This window comes from Cygnus olor, chromosome Z (assembly GCF_009769625.2).
Source record: "Cygnus olor isolate bCygOlo1 chromosome Z, bCygOlo1.pri.v2, whole genome shotgun sequence".
Classification (NCBI taxonomy): domain Eukaryota; kingdom Metazoa; phylum Chordata; class Aves; order Anseriformes; family Anatidae; genus Cygnus; species Cygnus olor.
In genome coordinates this window covers 35,950,999-35,978,818 of record NC_049198.1, presented here as the reverse complement: position 1 = coordinate 35,978,818, position 27,820 = coordinate 35,950,999, and the positions used below count along the sequence as shown (strand labels likewise).

The 27,820-nt window shown below is 43.4% G+C and overlaps 2 protein-coding genes across 2 annotated transcripts in view; one reads left to right on the top strand and one right to left on the bottom strand.

Annotated features, from left to right (window-relative positions):
• Positions 1–3,036, top strand: part of SLC24A2 (solute carrier family 24 member 2) — a 144,745-nt gene extending 141,709 nt beyond the window's left edge. The window contains exon 11 of the mRNA XM_040542058.1: positions 333–3,036. Coding sequence (XP_040397992.1) covers positions 333–348 — 16 coding nt within the window. The 3' untranslated portion in view covers positions 349–3,036. The remainder of the gene's footprint in view (positions 1–332) is intronic.
• On the bottom strand, positions 993–27,776 carry ACER2 (alkaline ceramidase 2). Its single transcript, XM_040542059.1, has 6 exons — positions 27,581–27,776; positions 21,219–21,333; positions 20,168–20,309; positions 17,430–17,567; positions 5,048–5,185; positions 993–4,368 (listed from the first exon to the last, which is right to left on the bottom strand). Exons 1-6 carry the CDS (start codon positions 27,686–27,688, stop codon positions 4,182–4,184), a joined length of 828 nt encoding a protein of 275 aa, XP_040397993.1. The 5' UTR covers positions 27,689–27,776; the 3' UTR covers positions 993–4,181.
• Positions 27,777–27,820: the final 44 nt, after the last annotated feature.

Below are 27,820 nucleotides of genomic sequence, written 5' to 3'. Positions count from 1 at the left end.
ATCTCTGGAACACCAGCCTGTGAAACTCCTTCCTACAGCCCTTGCCCATGTGTAACCGGTTAGAAATGCTGTAAACTGATATGAGCTGCAATTAAAGCCCATCCAGAACCTGAACATCAGTCTGGTTTCCTCCCTGGGTAGGTTTCTGTTTTTTAATAACAAGGTTCATGGGACAGCTTGTCTCACAGGCCTGGCTTCTCTATGTGACTATTTTTTTTTACATGGCCCATAGGAAATTATCTCTACAGCTCTTCTCCCTGTCAGATTTGGTCAAAATATGCCAGGAGCTCTGAATTTATCAGATAAATGCAGTGTTCCCCTTCTTTCCACAGGAAACAACATCAATAGTCTCCAGACAGAGCAGGCTGAGTGACAGAACAATGTATGAGCCAATCCACCAGCTGTTCGTGACATCTTGCCAACTACAAACATTAACCGCGTGTGTAATGTTCTGGAATTACAGCTACACTTTCACAACAGTTTCAAGCCCAACAGTGGCTTATGGGGATCCGCAAATGTTTCAAAGAAGGTATTTTCTGTGGAGCTGGATGAACTTTGGTAAAAGGGAAGCAAGAAGGGAGAGGTAGGTGGAAGGAGCATTGTTTCCTTAAGTTGGGAGCACTATCTTCGGTAACGAATGCTGGAGATTTGCACTTCGTTCTCTCAGACATACTCATTCAGGCACAGTTTTCCTGATTTGTGGTAATACAGGCCACTCACTTTTAGCCGTTTCTTGCTACTCATCCCAGCTGCAAGTGCTTGGAAGTGAATCACGTACTTGTTCTGCTTAGAGATTACTTTCCTGGACAAACTGATTTTTTTTTTTTCATCTATCTCATTGGAGGTTTTTCATCCAGTGTTTCTCCTCCTCTAAACTGTTCTTACCTTTGTGAGGGAGAAGTTACCCTCACTATCAGCCGTCCTGCTTCGAAGTATTATATTGGCCACTGCATTCCTCTCCACAAACGTGATATATGAAGAGGCAAACAGCATTTGTTCTGACTACGATTTAATGTTGCAAAGTATTACATGCTTTCCACAAATATTCAGTATATAGACTTCAACTGAGACGGAAAACAAAACAAAATAAAACAACCCCTTACATACTATTTACTGTATTTTTAGTAACTGTGAATTGGGCAAGTGTTTGCCATCACTGAGAGCTTAACACACTTTCTTAAATACTCTTAAAGCTTAACATTCAAGGAATGATGGATATCACGCACCAATATAAACAACCTACATTATGCCCAACACATTACTGCATCCCACGAGTTAAACTAAAATACTAACTGAACCTATGATCCAGGAACCCAGTCACTTCCTGCCAGCAACAGAAGAAAGCATTCCAGGATTTTAAAAGCCGAGGGTGCATATACATCTCTTATTACTCCAGCATAATACGGCTACTTGTGCGCTTGTCTATTCATCTGTATGATCAGGACAGTGCACAAACCCTTAGTGTGCCAATCACATACTTATATACTTATGTGTATACACTTATATACACATACTGATGTTATCCTGAATTGGAGCCTTAGTCCAAAATATAATCTGTAAAGCTATGAATCTGGTAAAAACTGCATGTTTTTTTCTTTTTGGAAATAAAGGTGGCTTTTGCCAGAACATTTAAGTTAATATTAACTTAAGGTAAAGTGCGACAACTGTATCTAAAAATGCTGGACTGCTGTTACAAGAGGAATACTCCCAATCAGTTCTACAGTGGAGTTCTCTATGACAGATAGAGGTGCTTGTTAACTGAATCTCTATGAACAATATGCAGGTTAGAGATTAGTCAATAAATATGCAGGAGATGATTCTTGGCCTGTACCTGCATACATTCACTTCTGCAGTAGCTGAATGCACTACTGCCATTTTTTAAGTTAGAAAATCACTTCTTTGTGAGCAGTAAGACTCTAAAGGGCAGAAAACAGCAGTTGTTTGCAGGTGGATTAGAACCCTTTAAATCAGTTTTCCTTCAGATAAAATATTAAGTAGGAAGGCTCCAGTCATTTTGAACAGTACATAAATATGCAGTTACTAATTCCCCAAACAATACTGAAAATAACTTATTTATCGTAACATAATAATTTAATAAACAATATTGCAGAAATCTTACTCAAAGTAGGGCCATGTCAGGCAACAGCAACCTTAACTGGGTTCCAGCCAGTAAGCCTATCTGTATAAGGTTCTCATCATAAGATTAATACCTGAGAAGTGTTTGAAACTGAGCATTTCATATTTACGGAAAGAGGAAGAAAAAAGGAAAAAAGCAGCTGTCTTTCAATGAGTAGCAAACATTACTGTGTGAATTGTTACAAAGTTTGTTTCATACAAAAAAATGTGTGTTCAAAAAACACATTTCTCCCAGACAAATCTACTAGCAAGTGGTATAAATGTTCATTGTTCCAGTGAAGTAAACAGATTTGACTGTGTTTGTGATCCGTTAATCAATCTGAGAGTAGGCTACTTACCCGCTTCGAAGTTCTCAAGAAGTCATCTCTTACTAAGAACTTGGCTTTAAGTGTAAGAGCATACACCTCAGCTTTTGTTTTCTGTGCATAAATTTGAATACAAAAGTTATCTGAAAGTTTTCACAATGCTTGAAAGGCTAATTGACCCCAAAGTTCTTGTTAAAAGCCATTTTCCTAAAGATGATACTGTATACAGTATGTTTTCACACTGAGAAAAATATAAGTACAACATAAAACTTACTAGCAAAGCACAGAGGAAATATTATTTCCTGGTCTAGTACTCAAAAAAGAAATAGCACTTTAGTAAAGATGTACATCCAAATCCTTAACCTGCTTACAGTTCTGATATCTGGTGGAATGTAAGCAGACCCCATGTTCTCCAAGACTGCAGCTGTTACAGCTACAACTCCTAAGATTAAAAAAAAAAAAAAAAAAACATGCCTTCACTTTGCATCATTTTGTTATCAGACCTAGCGTTAATAGCTTGCAAGAACCATAGCAATTCCTGAACCTCAGTCCCAAAGTACAATCTTAAAACTGGATCTAAACATCCTTATCCTTACAAAACAAGCTGAAAACAAACAGAAAACCTGAATCTACTATTCCTTTGTAGGAATGCAAGACTGAATGTCACATTTCTTCAACTATTCAAATCTAATTTTTATCTTTGTTTTTAAGAAGTTATCTACGTTACCTACTTTTCCCTAAATATAACTAGCAGAGCACTGGACTATGTTCATGTCACTTTGCAAAACTTTGGTGAGAAGTTAACTCTCAAATTAGACATATAGCTAGGCACGTAGGAATCTTAGTAATTTAACCACACTGTCAGTCCTTGCTGACCTGTGCTCTGACTGAAGTTAATCCTCACACTTCTGTGTGAGCTTCAACAACAAATTGAAGACCAAACGTGTCTGCAGAGGTAGAAAGGGATTTCCATAACATTCCTGTAAGAAGAAAATATGCGGTATACAAATGTCCACAGATCAGTGGAAATACAGAAACTTTAAAACCCCCTGAATTCCCATTTAGTTTTAGGGACTGAATATTCTGTCAGCTATTTCCACTTTTACACTGCCTAGCTGCACTGATCCAGATATCCAGTGATAATCACTTTGCACAGGTCTCCTGCTGTACTTAGGGAAACAACCACACGCTCTGTGATTCAAATTGATGCACATCCAGCCTCCCTGTCTTACCCTCCTGGCTGGGAGGAACATGTGCTCTGAGCACACTCTTGTGGTCGTGTGCAAGTACAACCAAATGAGAGCTGAGAACGATACAAAGATTGCATGTAGGCATCTTTGACAAACTTCTTTTACAAGGAAGGCCTCAAGCCAAGAGTTAACAAAAGTAAATCAAGCACCGGAAGTGACCTACTGCAGAAACATTGAAACATCATTTCTTGACCCTGATATTTGGAAATAACTTTTGTCAAGTGAAATGCTACATTGAAAGCAAAGTGCAAAATAGAGTCAACCAGAGAAGACAGTTGTTACTTTAGTGTTCAAGAGCCTCCAACTTCCTGCTGTCTCCCTCCTCTCCAGAAAGAGGGGAAAGAACACACTTGCCACGTGTTTCTATGACACCTGGAAGTGCTGCATATCTGAAGAAGAGGATAAAATACAACCCTATTCATTTATCATTATTTAGATACTGTCTGTGCTGGAATGTAAGTTGAAAATCCATCCCATTCCGTGGCTAACTTCATGTGATCTTCACAGGTGACTTCTTGTGTGCACAGAGGAGGGTGACGTAGGGAATGCCGATGAATGCCCATCTCTCACTGGGCCAGAACTTTATGACAGGGCCCTGCTCGGGGATCTCGGAGGCAGCGTCAAAGTAAGCGAAACAGACACAGCCTAGGTAAGCCGCAAGACAAATCAAAATGTGCCTGGAAATAGACACCCCCCCACAGAAAAAAAGAAAAGTTCAGTAACATGACTTCAGTGAAGCTATCAAACACATCAGTAAACTTTAAAATCAGTCTGTCCTTCACTTTCTTCCCCAAGTCTCCCACAGGGCTGCTGTATACCCTTTGCCTGCAGGCAAAGAATACAGAGAATAAGGAAAACTACAAAACCATAGCTTATCCTCAGTCTAAACTGACTGCAGCTTTTTGGTCTCTTTCCACCTTACAGAGTTGGCTAGAAATGCTGAGATACAGCACTTTGGATAAGAGACCACAATTTGCTGGGTGGTAAAAGAGAAAAGGCATCAAAGCTGTTCACTGCTCCCACTTCATATCCAGCTGCTAACAGTGGATGTTTGAGCTTTTATAGTCTCTGCTCCAGCTGAGCAGTGCTGTGGGATTTTTAGCAACCCATACAGCAAGAAGTTCAGTCGCAATTAATCAACTTAGTGCCTGAAGAATCTGATCAGGCCAAAGAGCTTCCTAAATCTGCCACCCTGGATAGCGTGAGACTTGCTCCTGGCTTACAATTTTATCAGTAAATCTGTTTAGCGCTAACCAGAAATAGCCAGCAGCAGCCTACGCACACAGCACAGAATGGTGCAGTGCTGAGGACCTGTCACGTATGAATCAAACTGTGGAGTTTATGCACAACACTTACCATACACAGTGTAAATAGGGGAAGTTAAATGAGGACCAGATCTCACAAAAAGCTTTGTCACTGATCCAGCAGAAAAGTGCTAGCATCCACCAAAGACCTGAAAACAGACCCAGTTTGTACACACGCAGGTTTTCACACCTGAGGAGAAAAATGCAAAGAAGCTGTTGTAAAACAAAACAAAGTTTGCCTGATGCTGTTTGGCTGTATGCATTTCAGAAACGGGATTTATAAAGCCTCACACCCCTTTAAAATGGCTCCACTAAAAACGTCCTGAAGAGAGCTGCTTTACTTGCAATAAATATGACTCTGATACAAGGCACTGGTGAGGTCACAAAAACATTTTAATCAGTAACTGTTTTGGGCGTTGTCTTAAATGCCAATGGGCAAATGGTGGGGAAACACTGAAGCATTCCCATACTAAGAGGATAATGTAAGAGGACAAGTGATTAGTTACACATCCTGCCTGGTAACAAACAGCTACTCAGCAAGTGCTCAGATTTGTTCATGTTCTATCTTCTATTGAACTTTTACTATATAAGATTGGTAATATAAAGGAACTGGATGAATTTTTGTTTCGTTGGTGGTGGTTTTTTTAATTGGTTTGTTGAATTTTTCCCCCTACTATGCAGCAGTTCCAGAGAACTATGGCATAGGAACCTCTTCCCAGAGGACCCAAACAAGCATGCTTCATCAGATGGTGCCAGCATCCACAACTCACACAGAATTCCTCACACTGCCTAAGCTGAAGTGCTCTCCCTCCACAAGAAACCATACCCGTTCACACAGAGGCACACTACAGAGACAAAGACCACAGACACTTGCTGTGGTCACAAACAGCATGGTCTGCTGTTGACCATCACTGAATAAAACAGATGCAAGGCTGCTTGCACAGCAGTATCTGTGTTGCAGGTCTATGCAAAAACTTAGTTTAATTCCTCAATATGATGCTTTGTTCTTTCCCACGTCTTGGAACTATCCTAAGAGCTGTGCAGCTTTGCTCAAATAGCAAAAATCAAACGAGAAGAAAACGGAGGCATACATATAATCTTCCAGTTCCAAAATGCTACTGAAGTCAATAATCTGCTCTCTGCCTACACTTGCTATTTTGAGGTTAGGCCTCTTGGTGCCACTAGATGCAGCTCTGCTGTTACTGAAATCTATAATGCAAAGCTAGACTGGGACGTGACAAGCACTATGTGGCTGTGGAAGGCACAGCTCAGCTTCCCTGCCTTCTGCAAGAACAAAGCTGTGATTTGGGATTTTTCCCCATGCTTTTTGTTTGGTTGGTTGGTTGATTTTAGTTAATTGTTAAGCTCTCAGTGATTTTCCCAGGGATCTGTGATCCTTCCAGTGCTACTAGACAATTTGTGCTTCAATGAACTGCCCTTCTCATGTCAGTGATGTATACAATAAGCACTCCCAAACCTACTAGTAATCGGATGACAGAGTATAGAATCATAGAATATCCTGAGTTGGAAGGGACTCATAAGGATCATCAAGTCCAACTCCTGGCACCGCACAGGTCTGCCCGAAAGTTTAGACCATGTGACTAAGTGCACAGTCCAATCGCTTCTTAAATTCAGACAGGCTTGGTGCAGTGACTACTTCACTGGGGAGCCTGTTCCAGTGTGCGAGCACCCTCTCGGTGAAGAACCTCTTCCTGATGTCCAGCCTAAACTTCCCATGCCTCAGCTTGACACCGTTCCCACAGGTCCTATCACTGATGATAACGGAGAATAAGTCACCTGCCTCTCCACTCCCCCTCGAGAGGAAGTAGTAGACTGCAATGAGATCTCCCCTCAGCCTCCTCTTCTCCAGGCTGAGCAGGCCCAGTGACCTCAGCCGCTCCTCATATGTCTTCCCCTCTAGGCCCTTCACCATCTTCGTCGCCCTCCTCTGGACACTCTCCAACAGTTTAACGTCCTTTTTGTACTGTGGTGCCCAGAACTGCACACAGTACTTGAGGCGAGGCCGCACCAGCGCAGAGTAGAGCGGGACGATCACTTCCCTCGACCGACTAGCAATGTTGTGCTTGATACATCCCAGGATACGGTTGGCCCTCCTGGCTGCCAGGGCACACTGCTGGCTCATATTCAACTTGCTGTCAACCAAAACCCCCAGATCCCTCTCTGCGGGGCTCCTCTCCAGCGTCTCGTCACCCAGTCTGTACTTATTGCCAGGGTTGCCCTGTCCCAGGTGCAGGACCCGGCACTTGCTCTTGTTAAACTTCATGTGGTTGGTGATTGCCCGGCTCTCCAATCTGTCCAGATGTCTCTGCAAGGCCTTTCCACCCTCATCCGAGTCCACAACTCCTCCAAGTTTGGTGCCGTTGGCAAATTTGCTCAAAACACCTTCTAGTCCTACATCCAAATCATTTATAAAAACATTGAAGAGGACTGGCCCTAAAATGGAGCCTTGAGGGACCCCACTAGTGACCATCCGCCAGCCAGATGTGGCCCCATTTACCACAACCCTTTGAGCCCTGCCCTTCAGCCAATTGCTCACCCATCATGAGATGTTTTTGTTTAGCTGTATGCTGGACATTTTGTCCAGTAGGATCCTATGGGAAACCGTGTCAAAAGCTTTGCTGAAGTCCAAAAAGATCACATCAGCTGGTTTCCCTTGATCGACTAGATGGGTGATCTTATCATAAAAGGAAATCAAATTTGTTAGGCAGGACCTACCCCTCATGAACCCATGTTGGCTGGGACCAATGACTGCATTGTCCCCCAGGTGCGCTTCAATAACTTCAAGGATCATCCTCTCCATAATTTTACCAGGCACTGACGTGAGACTGACAGGCCTGTAATTGCTAGGGTCTTCTTTCTTACTCTTCTTGAAAATTGGGACAACATTTGCCAGCTTCCAGTCCAATGGGACCTCTCCAGATTCGCAAGATCATTGAAAAATAATTGAGAGAGGTCCTGCAATGACATCTGCCAGCTCTTTAAGCACCCTGGGTTGAATCCCATCCAGACCCATGGACTTGTATGGATCCAGGTGGAGCAGCAATTCCCGCACACGTTCAGGGTCGGTTGGGAGTTTGTCATTCCCACTATCATGGTCCTCCAGCTCAGGGTACCCTGGGTCCCAAAGCCCATCATCAGTGTTGAAGACAGAGGCGAAGAAGGCGTTGAACATCTCTGCTTTGCCTATGTCATTGTCTGTGAGGAGACCCTCCCCATCTAGTAGCAGACCTATGTTTTCTTTGGTTCTCCTTTTTCTGTTCACATATCTAAAAAAACCTTTTTTATTGTCTCCCACAGACCTGGACAGCTTCAACTCTAATTGGGCTTTGGCCACACGAATTTTCTCCCTATAAACATGAACAGCATCCCTGTATTCCTTCCTTATTGCCTGACCCTCCTTCCAGCAGCCGTACACTTTGTTTTTTCACCTAAGCTCCAGTAGAAGTTCCCTGGTCAGCCAGGCTGGCCTTCTGCCCCACTTGCCTGACTTCCGATATTTTGGAATCGCCTGATCTTGTGCTTTTAGGAGGCAGTGCTTAAAGATTGACCAGCACTGATGGACGCCAATGCCTTCAAAAGCAGTTTCCCAGGGGACCTTGCTGACTAGTTCCCTGAGCAGCCTGAAATTTGCTTTCCCCATATCCAGGGCTGAAGTTTTGGTGGCAGTTTTCCTTCTGTCACCATAAATTCTAAACTCAACCACTTCATGGTCACTATGACCGAGATGGCTGCCAATTGCCACATCTCCCACAAGACCCTCTCTGTTCTCCAGCAACAGATCGAGGAGGGAACCTTTCCTAGTTGGCTCACTTAGCACCTGCACCAAGAAGTTATCATCTAGGTGCTTTATGAACCTCCTGGACTTGCTCGTGTCAGCCGTGTGGTGATCCCAGTTGACGTCTGGCAAGTTGAAAACCCCCATTAGGACAAGGGGAGTTGATCTCGAGGCATCTCTTAGTTCTGCAAAGAATAATTTATCGGCGTTGTCATCCTGGCCAGGTGGTCTGTAATAGACTCCCACAACGACATTCCATTTATTTGTTCGTCCCTTAACCCTTACCCAGAGGCTCTCAATTTTGCCATCGCCAACTTGAAGTTCCACACAATCCAGCCCGTGCTTCACACACATCGCCACCCCACCACCTCGCCTACCCTGCCTGTCCCTCCTGAAGAGCCTGTAACCATCTGTTGCAGCACACCAGCCACAGGACTCATCCCACCAGGTTTCGCTTATGCTGATGATGTCGTAGCTGCGGGACTGGGCCAAGACTCCTAGCTCATCCATTTTATTCCTCATACTGCTTGCATTTGTGTAGAAGCACTTCAAATGCGCCTCCCTACACACAGCACCTTATGTAGCCAACCGAAGGGCCTCACTAGCACACAGTCCCTCTGATTCTAGCACACCATCCCTTAGTTCATCACCAGCGGGCCTGGTTTTATCCCCTTCCCCCTTCGACTCTAGTTTAAAGCCCTACCTACCAGCCCTGCCAACTCCTGAGCAAAAATCCTCACACCCCTCTCTGAGAGAGGCGCATCCCATCTGCTGCCAGCAGGCCTGGCGTTACGTAGACCTTCCCGTGATCGAAAAACCTGAAACTCTGCCGGTTGTACCAGTTCCGAAGCCACGTGTTAATGTGATGAGTCTGTTTGTCAGCATCAATCCCCCCTATCGGAAGGACAGGGGCAAACACAACCTGTGCCCCTGATCCTTTAAGTAGTCGCCCCAAAGCCCTAAAGTCCCTTTTGATCGCTCTCGGACTTCTCGTTGCTACCTCATCATTACCAGCCTGAAAGACCAGTAGTGGGTAGTAGTTGGTGGGCCGTACCAGGCGCTTGACTTTCTTAGCGAAGTCTCTCACCCGAGCCCCACCCAAGTAATTTGTCTAAAGTTACTTGCCTGAGCTACATATCAAGAGTCAAGCCAATTGTCCAGACAGAACAATAAGGAAAATTCAGCCTTCATTGGGGGTTACAAGCCCCTGCCTTGTTCTACATCCTAACAGGAAAATAAGTCAATGCCAGGTGCCCCACAGCACCATCCTCTGTCCCAAGGTCCTCAAGAGGGGCTCCTCTTATCTACACCCATCTTCTTACACCTCTTCCAAAAAGTTATTGAGAATGTTTCCACGCTTTTTCCCCCTCAGCAGATCAACAGTCAGCCTTCCTCTCTGCTCTGTAGACTTCAATCCTGCCACCCCAGTAGACTTGACACCAAATCACCTTTCTTCTCCCATGCTGATTTACCTCATGTGGGAGATGAGTGAAGCCTGGCAAATTGAAGGAACACTTCACCTCGTGACACTCAGAAGCAATCACAATCAAAATGTGTACCTCTGGAGGAGTGAGTAGGAATATGAAAGCACTTCTTTATCCTGTGCACTGCCGTGCTATTTATGGTCCCTGATCATCTTTATATGCAACTGTCCTTGACAAATGAATAATACAGTCTTCCCATAACACAGTGCAGCACAAACCAAAATGCTCTTTGGTTCTTCTTTCTTCCACACCAAATATTTGGCAGTCTGAAATCTGTTGTTCTAGTTTGATACATTTACAGAGTTCTGTTTTTTCCAACATTAGCAGCTAATTGTCTCCACGGCTGCATGCAGCTTACAAGCTACAGGCTATACTCACTGTCAGTGAAGTAGTAATGCCAACTGTGTCCCCAAGACAAAATTTTTCATTACATCCTTCCTCAGGTGTGAGATGATCTCTTAATTACTTAGTATCAACCAGCAACAAGGATACCGATATATAATACCTCCTGCCTCTCTGTGGTGGAAAAGCAGAACTGCAACTGCTGCCACGGCTTTGCTAACGAAGTCTAGCTAGGCATTCAGGAAAATCAGAAACATACACGAAGTGTATGTGTACGAACATACACTGCCGGTACAGCAGTCTACATGGCTATGATGTATTGCAAGCTAAAATAAATCTTCAGCTTTTCCCACAAATCCATTGGATATTTTTCACTCTCAAAATGCTGTTTCAGTTGACATTTTAACAGGCTTAGGGATTAAGAAACTCCTACGGGTGAGTGGGAGGCTCCTTTTTAGGTATCGGACTAATAACAAAAAAGCTACCTGCTACTTAGTAATGTTGACAAGCTAATTTTCTTCTTTTGCACAAGCTGGCTTCAAGGTCTGGCATTACCTTCTTAAGCCATCTATAAATAATGACACATTCAAAATCATCACACCTATCTTTATTTATTAGAAAAAAGCAAAAAAACAGCTTCAACTACTGTCTAAACTCTAATCTCCTCCAGAAATAGATATTACAATAGTTGTTTCCATGACAAAGACACCTACATGACTTCCATAAAAAAAAAAAAGAAAAAACAGTATTTCACATAGCATATAAACCAAAGTGACGTTTTTCTTGGAACTGAATTCTGCAATCCATTTGACAACTAAAACCACACCGTTAGAGGAGACAGGGCTGGCCCACGATAGCTTCAAGATGGCCTGTGCTGAAAACAGTAAAAAAGGTATCTTTCTCCCTCCTCTGAAATAGTGTCTTTAATAGGCTATAAAGGCTATAAAGAGCATGAAGAAAAGGATAAGGAGATTTTTGAGTTGCGTATCAAGTTCCAGGGCATAGATACAAGAATTCTTCCTCTTGCAAGACAACCCACTAAGAAACATACCCACGATTTGGCACAGTTTTGTAAGTAAAATTATACTGGTTTACTAATCTTCCTCCCTTTCAAAAAGTAAAACTAGACTGCTACTCTGGGCATTTCTGCATTCTGACAGAGCAAAGGGTATGTGTACTGAGAATATGTAGACTTTCCTGGACCTGTCTGAAGGATATAAACAAACATGTGCACTTGCATCCCATTTAAGATAAGAGGCTTGACCTCAAATAGACAGCTCATTTAGTCAGTGACCATGCCTGCCAACATTTGAGTAGTTTGAATACCAGGAAGAGAGAACAAGTAACCTGCATGGTTCAAAGAGTTCAAGGTTGCAAAGGAAAAATGAAAGCTTATTGAAAGAAACTTTCCTATCACGAGATCAGCTATAGAAATGGTACAGACTGTAATGACAGGTTAGTACCACCATCAGGAATTGCAGTTTATTTTTATAACCTTAAGACTAGACGCTGCAGGGTGTGCTGCAAAACACTACTCTGAGGCAGAAAAAGTCAATCACAATTAGCTGAGCACAGACTGTTAATCTGTGCAACACTGCTGGGTTTTCTGTGATCACCCATCGTAGATTCTTCAGCTCCTGCTGTAATCATACTTCCTATGTGCTGAGGAAATGCATGCTAAGGCAACAAGAGAACTGCAAAGCTACATACCTGCCACTGTTTTTACCATAGTGAAGAAAGGCACTGCAAACACTACCTGGACACTGGCAAGACAAAAACCAGTCACTTTTACTTCTGTATAGACACTTTCACTGACCATTAAAAGAAGCACTGAAATGGAAACTGTCAGCTAGGGGTCTAAAAGTGCTGTTCATCCTGATGTGACATGCTCATACCCTAGCTCAGTCTAAAAGAAACTAGACCACAAAAGCTTGCATTTTCGTTAGTCCCTTTTGCCTACGCAATGCACGGTGTTCTCTGTTTTAACACAACCAGCCACTATTTTAATACAGGAGCCTCTTCAAACACTGGTGTACCCCAGGCATTTGCTATTTGAGGGACTGTGCTGGTACACACTTCCAACAGCATTACCTTCCAAAGTCATTGCATCCCCAACAAAACATAACAGCTTTTCTTCACACCAGTGCAGTTGCTGGATGTTGATTAACAACTTGATTTTGACACAGATATCTCCCTTTACACCCTAATAAGTGTTTTAAACTTTTAACAAGTTTAACCTTTTAATCAAGGGAAAAAGATAACTTAGAGCAAGCTGTGACAATGAAGTAGGGTTCCCCCACATCTAGATATCTAGTAGGAGAATCAAATATGAGCAGACAGGCTTGAAGGTAGGGTGAGCCTTCACTGCTCAAGATTCAGATGTCAGCTGAGCAACAACACCTTACCATCTATCTGCTCAGGGAGATAGTGACGATGACCCACTAAATCATACTCATTTAATGATTACTATAATCTCCATTGTTCTTGGCTTGGAACTGCAAACAACAGGATCCTCATCTGCTTTCTCCATTATCCCATCCCCTAAGAGAGCTCAATCTTTTTCTGTGAAGCACATGAAGGGATTGCTTTGGACAGAAATAAGAATTAAGTTTTACGATTTCCTTGTTTTTCAGGAGCAAGTACGCATTTAACCACCTTTTGCTGTTTTCATCATCTCACACCCACAGTACTTCCAAGCAGTGTGTCAAACCTACTAGTTCTGCATTTAAGAGCATAATGCTCTTTAGTGACAACAGTCTCTCCTCACCAAGGATGAATGAGAGGCAGAAAATTCTCATTTGAAAATAAAGTGTTTTTGATTCACCAAAATTCTGTACAAGATTTACAGCAGCCTAGAAAGAGAACACCACAACATATTAGAGCAAAACACCAACTTCAGCATGGAACAGAAGAAACTACTTTAAAGGCTCTTCTCCTTCCTTCCCAGAATACCTGTTTCACAGACTAAGATCCACTGTAGTCTGCAGGATTCATGTATGCAGCCCCCTACCATCTACTATGGTAGTGGAGAATAGGAGAATCACAGGCATTTTACATAATACTTATGCTATCTTTTTCTTCTGAAAAAGAGATGAGTCAATCCCTCTGGGTTTACAAGAATTTATCTCATTTAAATTTCCCAGTGAACAGCATGGCTGTTCTCAGTCAAACGTACAATTATTTGCCTTTTACATTTAGGAATTCATCAAGAAACATCATAGGTATTACATCGTCTTGACACACAATTGGCCATACATCACTCTAGGTCCCTTTTGAATCATCATTTCAGAAGAAGGTTTGATTGTGTCCATAATTCTCAAAAAAACAGGTAAACTCCACACATTTTAATGAATAATGACCTTTCACAAGGTCAGTGAGTTTCAACAACAGAGTTTCAAAAAGCAAGTACATGTAGCCATGTGAATTCCCAGATATAATCCAATAGTATTTAAATCCATAAGACACTAACCATTCATCCTCTCAAGTTACTCAGGAGCTCGCGCCTCAAAAACTGGACTGTAGAGAGGTCACACAGATTGCTCACTGACACAATCAAATCTCCTATTGCTCTGCCAGTGGTTTCCTGGTGCTTTCATCAAAATGAGACGCCTCCACTAGAATTCTTCATCTCCACAGCTAACTTCTGTGCTGTTTCCCAAGTTTCTCTGACAACAGAAATAGCTGCTGCTTAGCAGGACATCTAACAAGAAAAGACTCAAGAACACTTCAAAAAAGCATTACTAGCAGAGGCTTCCACTCTATGGGGAAGTAGTGGCAGAACAGGGAAAGGTGGGAAACAGGAAAAGTTCCCTGTTCTAACAGAAGCAGTTAAAATGCAGGCATTTTGTCTCACTCATTTATTTTGATGGACATTTACAGATGCAGCATGTAAGAGAATATCCCAAGTTGGAAGGGACCTACAGGAAGCACAAGGATCATCAAGTCCAACTCCTGGATCCACACAGGACCACTCAAAAATCAGACCATATGTCTGAGCATCATCCAAATGCTTCCTGAACTCCAACAGGCTCAGTGCCATGATCACCTTCCTGGGGAGCCTGTCCCAGTGCCCGACCACCCTTTGGGTGCAGAACCTTTTCCTAACACCCAGCCTGACCCTCCCCTGTCCCAGCTCCATGCCATTCCCTCAGGTCTGTGATACTTTTACTCAGCTGAGCAGCTATGCTCTACCACGGCCACTCTCTCACTCCACCTCCTCAAAGGGAAAGGGTATATCCCATATACGATTGAAAGGGCTCAAGGGTTCAGATAAGGACAGGAAGATCACTCAACAGTTATTGTCAGGGGCAAAACAGACTCAGCATAAGCTAGATTAACGTAATTTATTACCTATTACTAACAAACTAGAGTAGTGACTCAAAAAAAAAAAAAAAAAAAAAAAAAAAAAAAACCACCTTCCTCCCAGATCTACCCTCTCCTACGCCCTCCTTGAGCAGCACAGCGGAATGGTGGCTGCGGTCAGTCCCTGACACTTCGCCTCCGCCGCTCCTTCACGGTCCCTCTCTGCCCCTGCTCCCCGTGGAGTCCCTCCTACGGGATGCCGTCCTTCCCGAACTGAACCTGTGGGGGCTGCCCACAGGCAGCAGCTCTTCAAGAACCGCTCCCACATGGCTCCGTACCACGGGGTCCATCCCCCAGGAGCAAACTGCTCCAGCACGGGTCCCCCACGGGTGGGCGGCAGCTCCCCGCAGACCCCTGCTCCTGCGTGGGCTCCTCTCCACGGGCTGCAGCTCCGGCCCGGGGCCTGCTCCTGCGGGGGCTCTCCATGGGCCGCAGCCTCCTCCAGGCCACATCCACCTGCTCCACCGGGGGCTCCTCCATGGGCTGCAGCGTGGAGATCTGCTCCATGTGGGAACCATAGGCTGCAGGGGGACAGCCTGCTCCACCAGGGGCCTCTCCACAGGCCGCAGGGGAACTGCTGCTGTGTGCCTGGAGCACCTCCTGCCCTCCTGCTGCACTGACCTGGGGGGCTGCAGGGCTGGCTCTCACTCCTCTCTCCCAGCTGCTTTTGTGCAGCAGGTTATTTTCCTTTTCTTCAATCTGCTCTCACAGAGGTGCAAACAACATCGCTTCTTGTCTTGGCTCTGGCCAGTGGCAGGTCCCTTTTGGAGCCACCTGAAACCGGCCCTCATCTAACATGGGGCAGCCGCTGGATTTTTCTCACAGAGGCCACCCCTGCAGCCCCCTGCTACCAAAACCCTGACAGATAAACCCAATACAGGGTCCTGTCGCTGTCCCCAGAGAGCAGAGCTCAGCACCTGTCCCTCAACTCCTCTTTTGAGGAAGCTGCAGGCCACCATGAGGCCTCCCCCTCAGCCTCCTCTGCTCTGGGATGAACAAACCAAGGGACCTCAGCTGCTCCCCACATCTTCCCCTCTAGACCCTTCACCATCTTCACAGCACTGCTTTGAACACTCTCTAATACTTTTATGCCCTTCTTACACTGTGGCACGCAAAACTGCACGCAGTACTCAAGGTGAGGCTTCAGCAGTGCAGAGCAGAGCAGGACAGTCCCTTCCCTCGACCAGCTAGCAATGCCATGCCTGATGCACCCCAGGGCACAGTTGGCCCTCCTGGCTGCCCCAGCACACTGCTGGCTCATGTTCAACTTGCCACCAACAAGAACTCCGGGTCCCTTTCTGTGGGGCTGCTCTCCAGTCTCTTGTTCCCCAGTCTGTACACACAACCAGGCTTGCCCTGTCCCAGGTACAGAATTCAGCACTTGCTGTTGTTAAACTTTATATTGTTGTTGACTGCGCAGCCCCCTAATTTGTAAAGATCTCTCTGAAAGGCCTCCCTACCCTGGGGGAATCAATAGTTCTTCCCTATTTAATGTCATCTGCAAACTTAGTGTACTTTCAATTCCTACATCCAAGTCATTTATGAAAACATTGAAGAGAACTGACCCCATAATGGAGCCCTGCAGAATACCACCAATGACTGGCTGCCAGCCTGATGTCACCCCATTTACTATAACCCTTTTAGCCTGACCCATAAGGCAATTGTTCACCTACAACAATACATATTTGTCTAGCTGTATGTCTATCTAAGAGCCAACCTAAGTTGTGCAATCCTTCTCAGACTGGAGAAGAGTGGGAAAGGAGGAGTTCATATACTGATCTTTGCTTTGTCCTTTTTGCAGCAGGTCAGAAGATGCAAAAAACATGCAGCTCCTGGTGCTGTTATCATGGTACGTAGGACTCTTTCAAACCTTAAGACCAATCTCAGGTTCTTCTCAATTTGCATTCTGGTTTCATAATGTCTAAAGCCCTGACAGGTAGCTATCCTCTGCAACCTAGTGATTAACTTTATCTTTGTTGGCCTGACACCATCATATTACCTGTGTTAGAAAACAAAGTAGTGAAGACTCACAATAAGCTTTGAGAGCTGGCACATCTTCCATGCATGCTTGAGCCTCAAACCCTGTTCCCTCCAGTACCCAGACTGTGATTATCTCATCCCTATGCAGACTTTACAGCAGAAAAGCTGTCACTGGAGCAAAACTCTTGCCACGATTCCACAATAAATAAACAAACTCAAGTTAGAACAGGTCAAAGGAAGAGATATGCTGCAAGAAGACAGACAATATCCGACCCAGTATATTCACCTACAGAAAAAAAAATCCTTGCCAAAAATGTCTGAACTGGCAGAGCAAGCTTATACCAGATCTCTATGAGGGAGAAGCATTTCTGCTCTGCTCTAATAAGCACCAAAGCCAGATCTACTCTATCATCATATGGTGGCCTAAGGATCTCTGAAGACAAAACTTTAGTCAGGAGAAACATACTCACCTCTTCAGCTCAGCAATGAGCAAAGCTGTGCAGGGAACACCCAGAGTCATTAGTGAGATGTTGTTGATGGCAGGCTTAATGAAGGCAAGGCAGGTAGTAACTCCAGACAGGACACCCACAGCAGCTTTAAACCTGCTCCTGAAGAGGTTTTTTTTTGGGGGGGTGGGGGAGAGAAAGTGTTTTTAATTCCAAGCTTTTAATTAGTAAAACTAGAAATCTTAGTATGACTCTAGCAGTGTAACAAAACTTAGGTTTCGTTAGGTGTGTTCAGAAAGTGCAATGACTGTGCATACGGTGCATGTGGATCCTGCACTGGCTTGTATGCATACAGCGTTAATGATATAGATAAACCTTTTCCTGACTAGTCTTTTGAAGCAGCCATGTACATGTATACACACACATGCACGCACAGAGACTCACATTAATCACTGGTTTCAAAATACTAAGGTCCCACTTCCATTTTCCCTCTCACACAAGAAGTCAAGAACAAGACAGTCTCTGCACCAGCACGGTACTTCCTCAAAGCAGTCTTGTGTTATCCTTCTTCATGCTTTCAACATTGATTTTTAGGATTATTTTTTATTATTATTATTACTAATGTCCCAGCTTCTAGAGACAGGTTGCAGTCCGTTTGGTATATTCTTAGCATAAACGAAATCACAGTTGGGCCACGTATAGACAGCCTGACAACTTTGAAATTAAACATATATTAATTGCTTAAACTTCAAATTTGGAATTTAAACAACCCATTTCTAGACTGTGGCAGGACTATGGCAGATAGAGGTTCATCATGCTGCCCCTGAACTACAGCCCCACAGCTGTATCAAACTAGTTGATTTGAAGGATGGCTCTTCTCTCCTTAGTTCTAAGTTTCAAGCAGGGTCTCAGCATATTTGTACAGCACCATTCCCTGGCCACCAGTGTCATCACCCTCATGTTCACCAAGCTCATTACATGTACATTTTGCTTTAAAGATTTTCTTTTTACTGGAAGGCAAAAAGTTACTTAAGTAGGAAGTTTTTATCTGATGTAAGTGCCTTAATGACTGAAGACACCACAAATCAGTTGTGGTAGATGGTAACATTTTCAATATTAAAAATCTGAGTGCGATGAGGATGAAGAATGTAAAGACCACAGCAGAGAACTGGTATATTTATAGAAGAATAGAGGTATCATTCTAGAAGAATAAGTTAGGCAAAGCAAAACATATAAAAATACATAAATGTGTGCATACGTATATGCGTGCGTGTGTGTGTGTGTATAAATCAGACCTGTTCTGGGTTAGGCTTTTTTGCCCCCCAATAAAATCTTTCCTCTGTACACTTCAGAAAGGAATCAAGACCTTAACAAGTAACCTCCCTGGCAGACTCTAGGTAGGAACTATTCTGAGAAATTTAGGATGAGAGACATCCTTCATCGCACCTCAGTATTTTTATGGGTCTGTTATAACCTGGCAGATTATTATTTACAGTTTTACCAACAAGTTCAACAGAAACAGGATTTCACCCCAGAAATGCTACTATTCCTTTTTTAAAAAGAATACAGTTTAACTTTGTGGGCAATACTACAAATCTACTAAGCAGACTAGCAGAAGGTAGTGATAGATTACATACAAGAATTCCTTTAGGCTTTTGAGGAATAATTTACATGCAGTCTGAAAAAGTCTGCAAGAGACAGAACTGTCCTTTATTTGAAGTATTTGAAGTAAAAGATATTTTATCTACCAAATAACCCCAGTAAAACTTGTTTGCCTCTTAAGCTGAGGGGGTCCTGTAATAGCACTGTACACCATTAAAATAGCAATATGCAGAAGTGCTAAATTCACACTAACTTGACAAAACCATTAGACTATAGTCTATGCACTGTAATTCGACATATACTTTTCTCACCGCAAGTTATTTTAAAGAATAGTCAATACAGGCACCAACCTTCCCTACTGACCCGTGACCCCAACAACTTCTAACTGGGTATATGTCAAGGAAAAAGAGAAGGGAAAGAAAAAAAAGAAGAAGACAACAATCGTATGAGAATGCTAGAGGTAGAAGCCTTATGCCTTAGCAGTCTTCAGAGAGCAGGATATTGGTGACGTGATTCAAACCTCTCCATTACCTCAATTACTTTATGCATAGAAAAGCAATATGTACAAAGGTTACAGTATACATTTTTGGGGGGAACAAATTGTAAACAGATTCTTTAAACTGCCTATAATGCTTTTTATTTTAACTCTGCAATAAAGAAAAAAACCCTTTGCAGCAACAATAGACTTCTAAACAAACACCACGTGCAGCCTTTACTTAAAAACTACTTTTAACCACTGGCTGAGAAGTTCAGATGAAAATTAAGCTGAATTCCATAGGTTCACTCATATGTACACTCTAGGCTATATGAAAGGAAGAGAGAAAGCGGGTTTCTGTTACTTTATTTTTCAGCTGCAACAAACTAATAGTATAACAAACTAATCATACAAATGTGTCTTTCTAGAATTAAAAGGACAGGCACTTCCAGAGGCACTGGACTCCAGAATCTGAAGTTACAGGGCATAAAACCCACCATCAAGAACTATAGACTCAGGACTTCCAAAGAACAAAATAAGATGAGCTATAAGCAACTGGAGGAAAATTGAGTGAGAAAAGATAATGGCAGCAGTGGTAAGGTTGGATGATCTCTCAGTGTCATGGCACGGAGGACTATGTGAAATATTTCAAGAGATAGGAATATGTACCACATTACATGATTACCTGTCATTCCGAAAAACTCTTGGTAGGTATCTCCTAGGGAACCACATGGCAAGAGCACACATCAGCACCCAGAGAATAGCCAGCTCATCCAGCATCTGGCCCAGGAAACTGAGGGTGGCATGAAAGTAAACGGATCCAATTCCTGGAAAAGTCAGGCAAAAATTACAATCAATAGTTACAGTGCTGTATAGAACGAAAGCCACTGCTCATGATCAGGACTGCATAGCAAATGGTTGATACCATTTGGTCTAGAAAAGGAAAGAAAAAATCACCAGCTTTCCTAGAAAAGCAATCCAAATCATCAGCACCTCATAATAATTACAAAACAAACGCATTACAAAAGCAGAAGCTAAAAATGCCATATCCCTGCTAGAAAAGTAAATGCATGCAAAAAAAAAAAAAAAAAAAAGGTAGTAAAGTTAAATGCAAAAACAAAGAAAGAAATAATAAATTCAAATGCTTTTTCTGAATTTTCTCAATAGCACAAGAAAGGATATCACAAATGTGGAAAGCAGCATGTGATGACTACTCTGTGATACAAGTTTACATGTGGAAAGTAGCAAACTTCCCCACAGGGCTTTGAGTATCCCTTTACAAGTTCCCAGTGCCTTTACAACTGAAAAGGCCTAAGAATTTCCCATATACAAAATGGGTAAACCTTTGGGTCTACTATTAAAATGTCTCGATACATAGCAAGATCTTTTATCCTCTCCAGTTTTGATGAGCACTCTCATTAATCTTTTATTCAACAGCATCAGAGAATGAAAGGTCAGCACTGCTCTAGAGTAAGCCCAGATACAAGTAAAAGAAGTTGTGCAAAGGAAAGACAGGAAGGGAACAGAACTAAGGTCAAAGAACCCTCCAATGTCAAACTACAAAAAGCATTTTCCTTTCAGAAACTACATGTGCCCTAGCTTCAAGCAAGTACAAGCGAACTCCTCTGCAGACGTCAGTACTGCTTTGTTTTGCAGCAACAATCATGCGCAAGCAGGAAAAACTAATTTCCTCTCAGTTCGTGCACACGCAGACAAACAGAGACTAATCAACTTACCGACCACAACTAGCAGAGTCCATATTAAATATATTCCACTGTTGAAGCAGGTTGCATATTGACGGAATAAGCACATACATATGGGTGGTAAAACAAAAAACAACACGTTGCTTATCTGGGAAAATAAAAAAGTACCACAAAGACAGAAAATTAGCAAATATTTAATATCTACAGACTAATACATCCACAAAAATACTGTCATCCAATGATGCCCCAGCTCAACAAATTATGGCCCTCAGTTTCTGTCAAAGGTGAACTGTTTTTGCAAAGCATCAATACACTTTGTTTAATTTCATTCAACTAAAAATAGCATAAAAACCACAAGCGATGTAAAGTGTGGTTAGTCACTACTTTAAATCACCTTTCCAGTCTATTCCCAGGGCAATTTTAGTGAGAATATACAAATACTTGGACTGTTGCAATTCATGAAGCCTACAACAGTAAACAGGGAACTCTAGCAAGTGAACACTCCTCTCAACAGTTGTCAAATTCAGCATGCAAAAAAGGGGGTAGTAAGTTTTATTGAAGTCTAGTCACTGAACAATAGCTATGGTCTGGCAGGTCTGAAATACCAAGTTAAGCTAAAAGAGTTAGAACCTTCATTTTGTAGGGTAAAGCAAGCCTGAAGTTGTAAATGTTTTTACAGTTCGTTTTTTCCTCTTGGTTCTCCATTACATAAACAATTGAATATGACTGAAAACAAGTTATAGGAAAGTGAAAAGGTAATTCAGACCACTGCTGACTGTTTTTAAATTTAATATGTAAGACTGGAACAAAGACATATTTCCTCTTGCTTACCAACAATCCAAAGCACTGTTCTTTAGTTAGAAAATACTCTACCTGCGATTACCAGGAGCTGTCACTGCAGTATCACGTGGCTCTCTTGGTAAAGGGCTGCCTGTGCTGAGGGCCAGCCATGGCCCAAGTTTAACCAAGCAGCTATGGAAAGACTGTACTGCTGCCTCACAATGGAACAGGGAGACAAGGATGAGCTCCCAAACCTTGGTTTCCTCACATTCCCCACAACTATCCCAGGCACAAGACAAAATTGTTCCCAGCAATATTCCCCTAAAATGGGCATGTAATACAACCCTGGGATAACAGCGCTCCTTTGGGACAGATCCCCTTTTCTCAGAGACTTTCAGACTTTTACTGACACTAACAAAAATCTAATGGAAAAGCATTCATGAATGGCATACAAAGAAGGCATTTGTTCATTCAGCTACTGTCCACCACTCAACACTGTCTCTGCCAGCATGAGAGCAGAGGCTGCAATGATTAAGACCAACACGTCTCATTTAACATTTGTGAGACTCATCAAATCATACTCCTAGCTGGCACTCAAAATGACAGTAACTACGGGAGCAGTTTCTCAGCACTGCCTACTTCATGCATGACACCTTCCCTCACGCTAAAGACACCTCCTCATAGACAAGCTGCATTTCCTTCAAAATTCTTGGCTAGATCTCATTCGAGTGAAATATGAAATACTTGGAAACATCTATCATGCTCAGTTTAGAGCTGTAAAATCCTACATCTTCTCTACATAAAATAAAGCTAGAGAAGCCACCAGAAAAACAGCAGGGAGAAATTTTCCTGTCAACAGAAACCACCGTCTTGTTCTTTTGACATTTCAACAAAATCTCATCCACAGCAGCGTGTGTCCTAATGCTGCATTAAGTGCACAGGTAATTCCACTGCTACAAGCACCTGGTTGCCTGGCAGCTGGTGGCGAGGGCAAGAGAAGGCAGGGGATGGCCAGAAAGAGGACAGAAAGATATTGGATGCTTTTCTAGGCAACAGGCATGAGGCCTGCCACAAAGAGGAGAAGCCACCACGCTCCCTGCAGGTGGGCTGCCAGTCAGCCGAGGAAAACACCAGTGGCCACTGGGCTGCCCTTCTAAACCAGTGCAGGGAAAGGCGAAATCCTTCTGCCAGTTACCAGCTCCTACGGCTTGTTTTGTCACAGACGGGGCCCCTCACAGACCCACACATTTTCACAGAGGGCATTCACACTGCTCAGCTTCGGACAGCTGGCTTAGTCCGCCTGCCTCTCCGACTTCTCTAGCCTGTGGTAAACGCTGCCCGCTGCTGCCGGGAAGGCCAGAGCCCTACCACTTTCTTTCAAGCTCCTTCACAAACTGTCCTCTGATGAATCCTCTCTCCCTTTCCGACAGCTGAAGAAGCAGGAAATCAACCTCACAAACCAGACGGGAAAAAGCTGCCGGGGCACTGACTGATGAGCAGCGCCACAGACCAAGCACCTCCCCAGCAGCAATAAGAGGACTCCTCTGACAGAAATCCTTCAGCCACCAAGGTGGCAATTTCTGCCTTCGTGGTTCACAAATTAAAGTGAACAAATTGCCAGGTGGGAGGCACCTGGCAATGCCAGAGTGCAGGACACACTATATCCCTGAGGAGACAAGGTAAAGAGCAAAGAGTTATTTATAGAGAAATGTTCTAAAGCAGATTTTAAGAGGTGGATGAATCTGCTTAAGTCACGTAAAACCTACACATTCAACTGATCAGGCTTAGTCAAAGCATCTTCTATTCACGTAAAAACTACCCACCTTTTTGCAGCAGAGACCTATAGCAACATCTGGAACACAGTCATAGACCAGAATTCTGGTGTTTTACCTGCTTTTACAAGCATGGAGTGGGAGGGCTCTCCTTACTCCCTAAAAAGTGGGAAACATATACAATGACTGGTAGCAGGGATGATATAATACGAGCAAGTCCTCTGGGGACCTCAGAGTGCTCTATACATTTTCAGATTTTAGCCACAGTTAGGTCAATGAGAGGTATCAACGAGAGAAAAAAAAATTAAATTAAAAATAAAAAGATAGTTACAAAGTAAGGAGTGTGAAAGAAACACTTTTCATCTCTCCAGCTCAAACTAACCAGTGAAATAAATCAGCTTAGGTAATCACAGCATATAAAAGTTAGGCTAGAAAGTCCTTATTCTGCCTAGAAACAAGATAACAAAGGAAATACAACTACTTGCCACATCTGTAACAACGCAGGTTTACATCACTGAGTAGATAACAAAGGAATGCTTCTGCCCTACAGCAATGCTCTTCTGGCACTGAATTCCTCCTGTTCATGCTAAAGTACTGCCTGCAAATCCAGGAAGACCCCACCAATCTGGAACTTCGCCATGATTTATATTCATTACAGCGGCCACCAGGAATATTTCCTATCGTTGTAAAAGATGAAATAATTCTGGAACTGAAACTCTTTCCTAATAAGTTTACAAAAAACCATGATACTCATGTCTCTCTTTCATGTAATAGCTTAGTTCTGTTTCTTATATTCCACATGTAGTAATTTCCACAAGTTATATTCAAATCAGAGCTCTGGAACACTTCTGAAATATATAGCTTAAGTTCAGAACCAAATAGGTCAACATCAGAACTGACCTGCTGGTTTTCATTCCCTGGTATCAGCTCAGCTCCCTACAAGAACTACACCCCTAGATATAATACAACTATTAACACCATCCTTCCCAAGCAAGTGAGGCACTTATCCATTGGTCTCTGGTTTCAGAAAGTATTTTGCATATGAAATTTCTGACCTAACACATGATTGGCCTGTATGATTTGAAAATCTAAGATAATTTGATTATTTGATAATCTAAGAACAGGAGTACTGCCAATTTCCTTTGGGATCTGCACAAGGCAACAATTCAAAATTACAGTTCTGGAAAAAGGGTAAGTAGCCCATCAATAAAAGTCCATCCTCTGGCTTTATACAATTCTGGACCTTCAGTTTTAATTTTCAGCTATCTACTTGTATGAAAGGAATATAGGACACAGGTCACAGATGGAATGCCAGAGCCCAGCTCAGATCGTGACCACATAACTTTGCTCACATCTGGACACAGTCCTGACTCGTGATGTTTTCTGCAGTCCTACCAAAGATTATTTACTATTTGGTAAGACTCCCAGCCAGTAGCTGCATCATTCGGCCACTAAGGTAACGTGTAGCACTACCTCTCTGCGAGAGGGAAGCAAAAACAGACAAAGCAAATCTGCAGTGAGATTAGAGGCTTTGCATCTTCAGCTTCTCATGAGCATGCCACTCACAAGTGCTAAAAGACTTCTGTAGTAAAAAAATGCCGCCAGAATATAAAAATGCTTTCACGCTCCTAAGACAGTTCAGTATTTTTTTGAAAAAACATTTATCTCCTTACTAGCAGGGAACAGAAGAGGAATAAGAACACTGGAAATTTTCTCTTAAAATGGAAATTTGGCAAGAAATATGTATAATATGCACAACTGAACACAACAAACTGAACTGCAAAGTATGAGTTTCACTGGTAACAGAAAAATGTTACAGTTTTCAGGTGTTTAAAACACAAATGATACTTTTTTTTTTTTTTTTGTAATATCCCCACAAGTGGTAGCTTCTTTTGAGCATATGGAGGCAATTGTTCATGTTTTAGAGTAGGGTTACATTTCATAAGGATTTTTTTTTCTGAAATTAATAAAAAAAAAAAGCAGGTCTTCCTATAACTATTTTTTTGAGTTATGAAATATTTCCTGGTCTCTTCACTTAGAGCGTGTAACATAAAATCACATCAGACTACTGTATGTGTTAAAAAATTGGTATGATCAATTTGTAAAAAACCTCCAAACAGCTATTCTCCCACTGATTTAATCCTGATGAGCATTTTGATTTGCTTTTTAACTAGATCACGTTAAATTTACGCAAAATGTTAAGACTGGGACCCAGAAGAATAATTAAATTGATCTTCCTAAATACGTTCCAAATAAGCTGTTCCAGTTCTGTGCTTACATGTATACTGCATGAGACCACAACTACAACTCTGACCTTAGCTGTGACAATTTAAAATGTGGATTAGCAAGGTTTTAATCTACAGCTTGAAGACACAGATACCAGATTCAGGTCTGCTGAAGAGTCCGACCTGAAACTTAAAAAGGTTTTGGGTCAGAACTGAGCCATCTCAGAAGGAATAAAATTCAGGCTCCCCTTATGGTGCCTGTCAGAGCAGGAGAAATCTTCCCTACTCCCCTGCCAGCATCTGTCTTTTCAGAATGCACTCACCCAAGCCCATTAATCCACTGCGAATCCAACGGTCTTAATTTTCAGAATCTGCAAACACAGAAGTCAGTCCATCACAGTGACTTCACTACTGAAGAGAAGTGAAATATGTTTACCCTCAACACAGCCTTTCCACCACACCCCTTCGGTGTACAGCTTGCTGGTTTGTACACAGCTGCTGCAATACGAGGGGCTTCAGGGCAAACTTTTCAGTATGTGTCTCTGCTAATCTGTCTGGAAGCTCAGTTATTCACCTGGACATGCCTGCAGCTCCTAGCATGTTGTAAGCTTCTTTGCCACAGCTAATCAGCTCCGCACAGTCAGAAGGATATCCATCCTCCTGCATAGCTGGTCTCCGAAATGCGTCACTTTCTTCAAGAAACTTCTTGTTTACCCTGACCTTTTTCCTCCCTTTGTTTTTGGTTCTTGCATGGTGACATCAGAAACAAAGAAAGCAGACAGTTTCCCCCCACACCCTCCAACTCCTCCAGCAGCACAGACCAGACGCCACCCCGATGACTTTGGCACAGAAATATGAGAAGAAACAACAGGTTAGCAATGTGCACCGTGCACAGTGGAATTACTTGTTCTAAGCACACAGCACTCCCCGTGAGCCACACTCCAGGCATCTCTTTCTTTCCTTCGCTGTAGCGCAGCACTATCATCTGATGTGAGCGGTCACGGAAACAGCTTGAAAGGGAAGGAGAGCTGAGACAAAGATGAAATTTGGAAAAACAAACAAACAAGCAAACAAACAACAACCTCAAAGACCATTTTGATAGAAAAGTCAGACAAAGCAGAAGCCCCAGCTCCCGACCCGTGCACCCACCAGCCACCACAGAACAGAAAACCCGGAGCAACAATGCCGACACGTCATTTGCAGGGTTCCCTCCTGTTGATCTGCCGGTCGCGGAAAGGCAAGCTCCCAGAAAGCCCGGTGCATGATCTCACTCCCTGGCGGATCTATTTGCCAAACTCTGGGATAAACAAACAAGGCGCAAGGAGCGGCGCTCCCCTCCAAGACGCTCGCCACAGGGCAGCCTGGCTCCGCTGCGGGGGATAAGCTCCTGCAATCCTGGGCTGGGAGGAGAGGGTTCGGGGGTGCACCGCGGCTCATTAGAAGCAGCACTAATTACATTACTGCCCCTGACCCGCCACTGCCGAGCGACCCACATCCCTGCAAAGGCGGTACCAGCCGCCGGCACCCGGCAGGGCGGCGCGGCGTGAGGAGGAGAGCCGGCTGCGTGCCGGACCCACACGCTGCCCCTCGGTCCCCGGAGCCCCCCCCGGCCGCGCACCGTGTTGTAGAACTCGGCGATGGCGGGCACGATGGTGTAGTTGTCCTCGCACCAGTCCACCTCCGAGCTGCCGGCCCGCAGCTGGTCCCACCACAACAGCGTGCCCATGGCTCCCCGCCGCGGCACGGCGAGGCGGCTCCTCCACCTCCTCCTCCTCCTCCTGCTCTATCGCCTCCTCCTCCTCTATCTGCTCCTCCTCCTGACCCGCTTCCCCGGCCGCACCCCCCCCCGCCTCCGCGG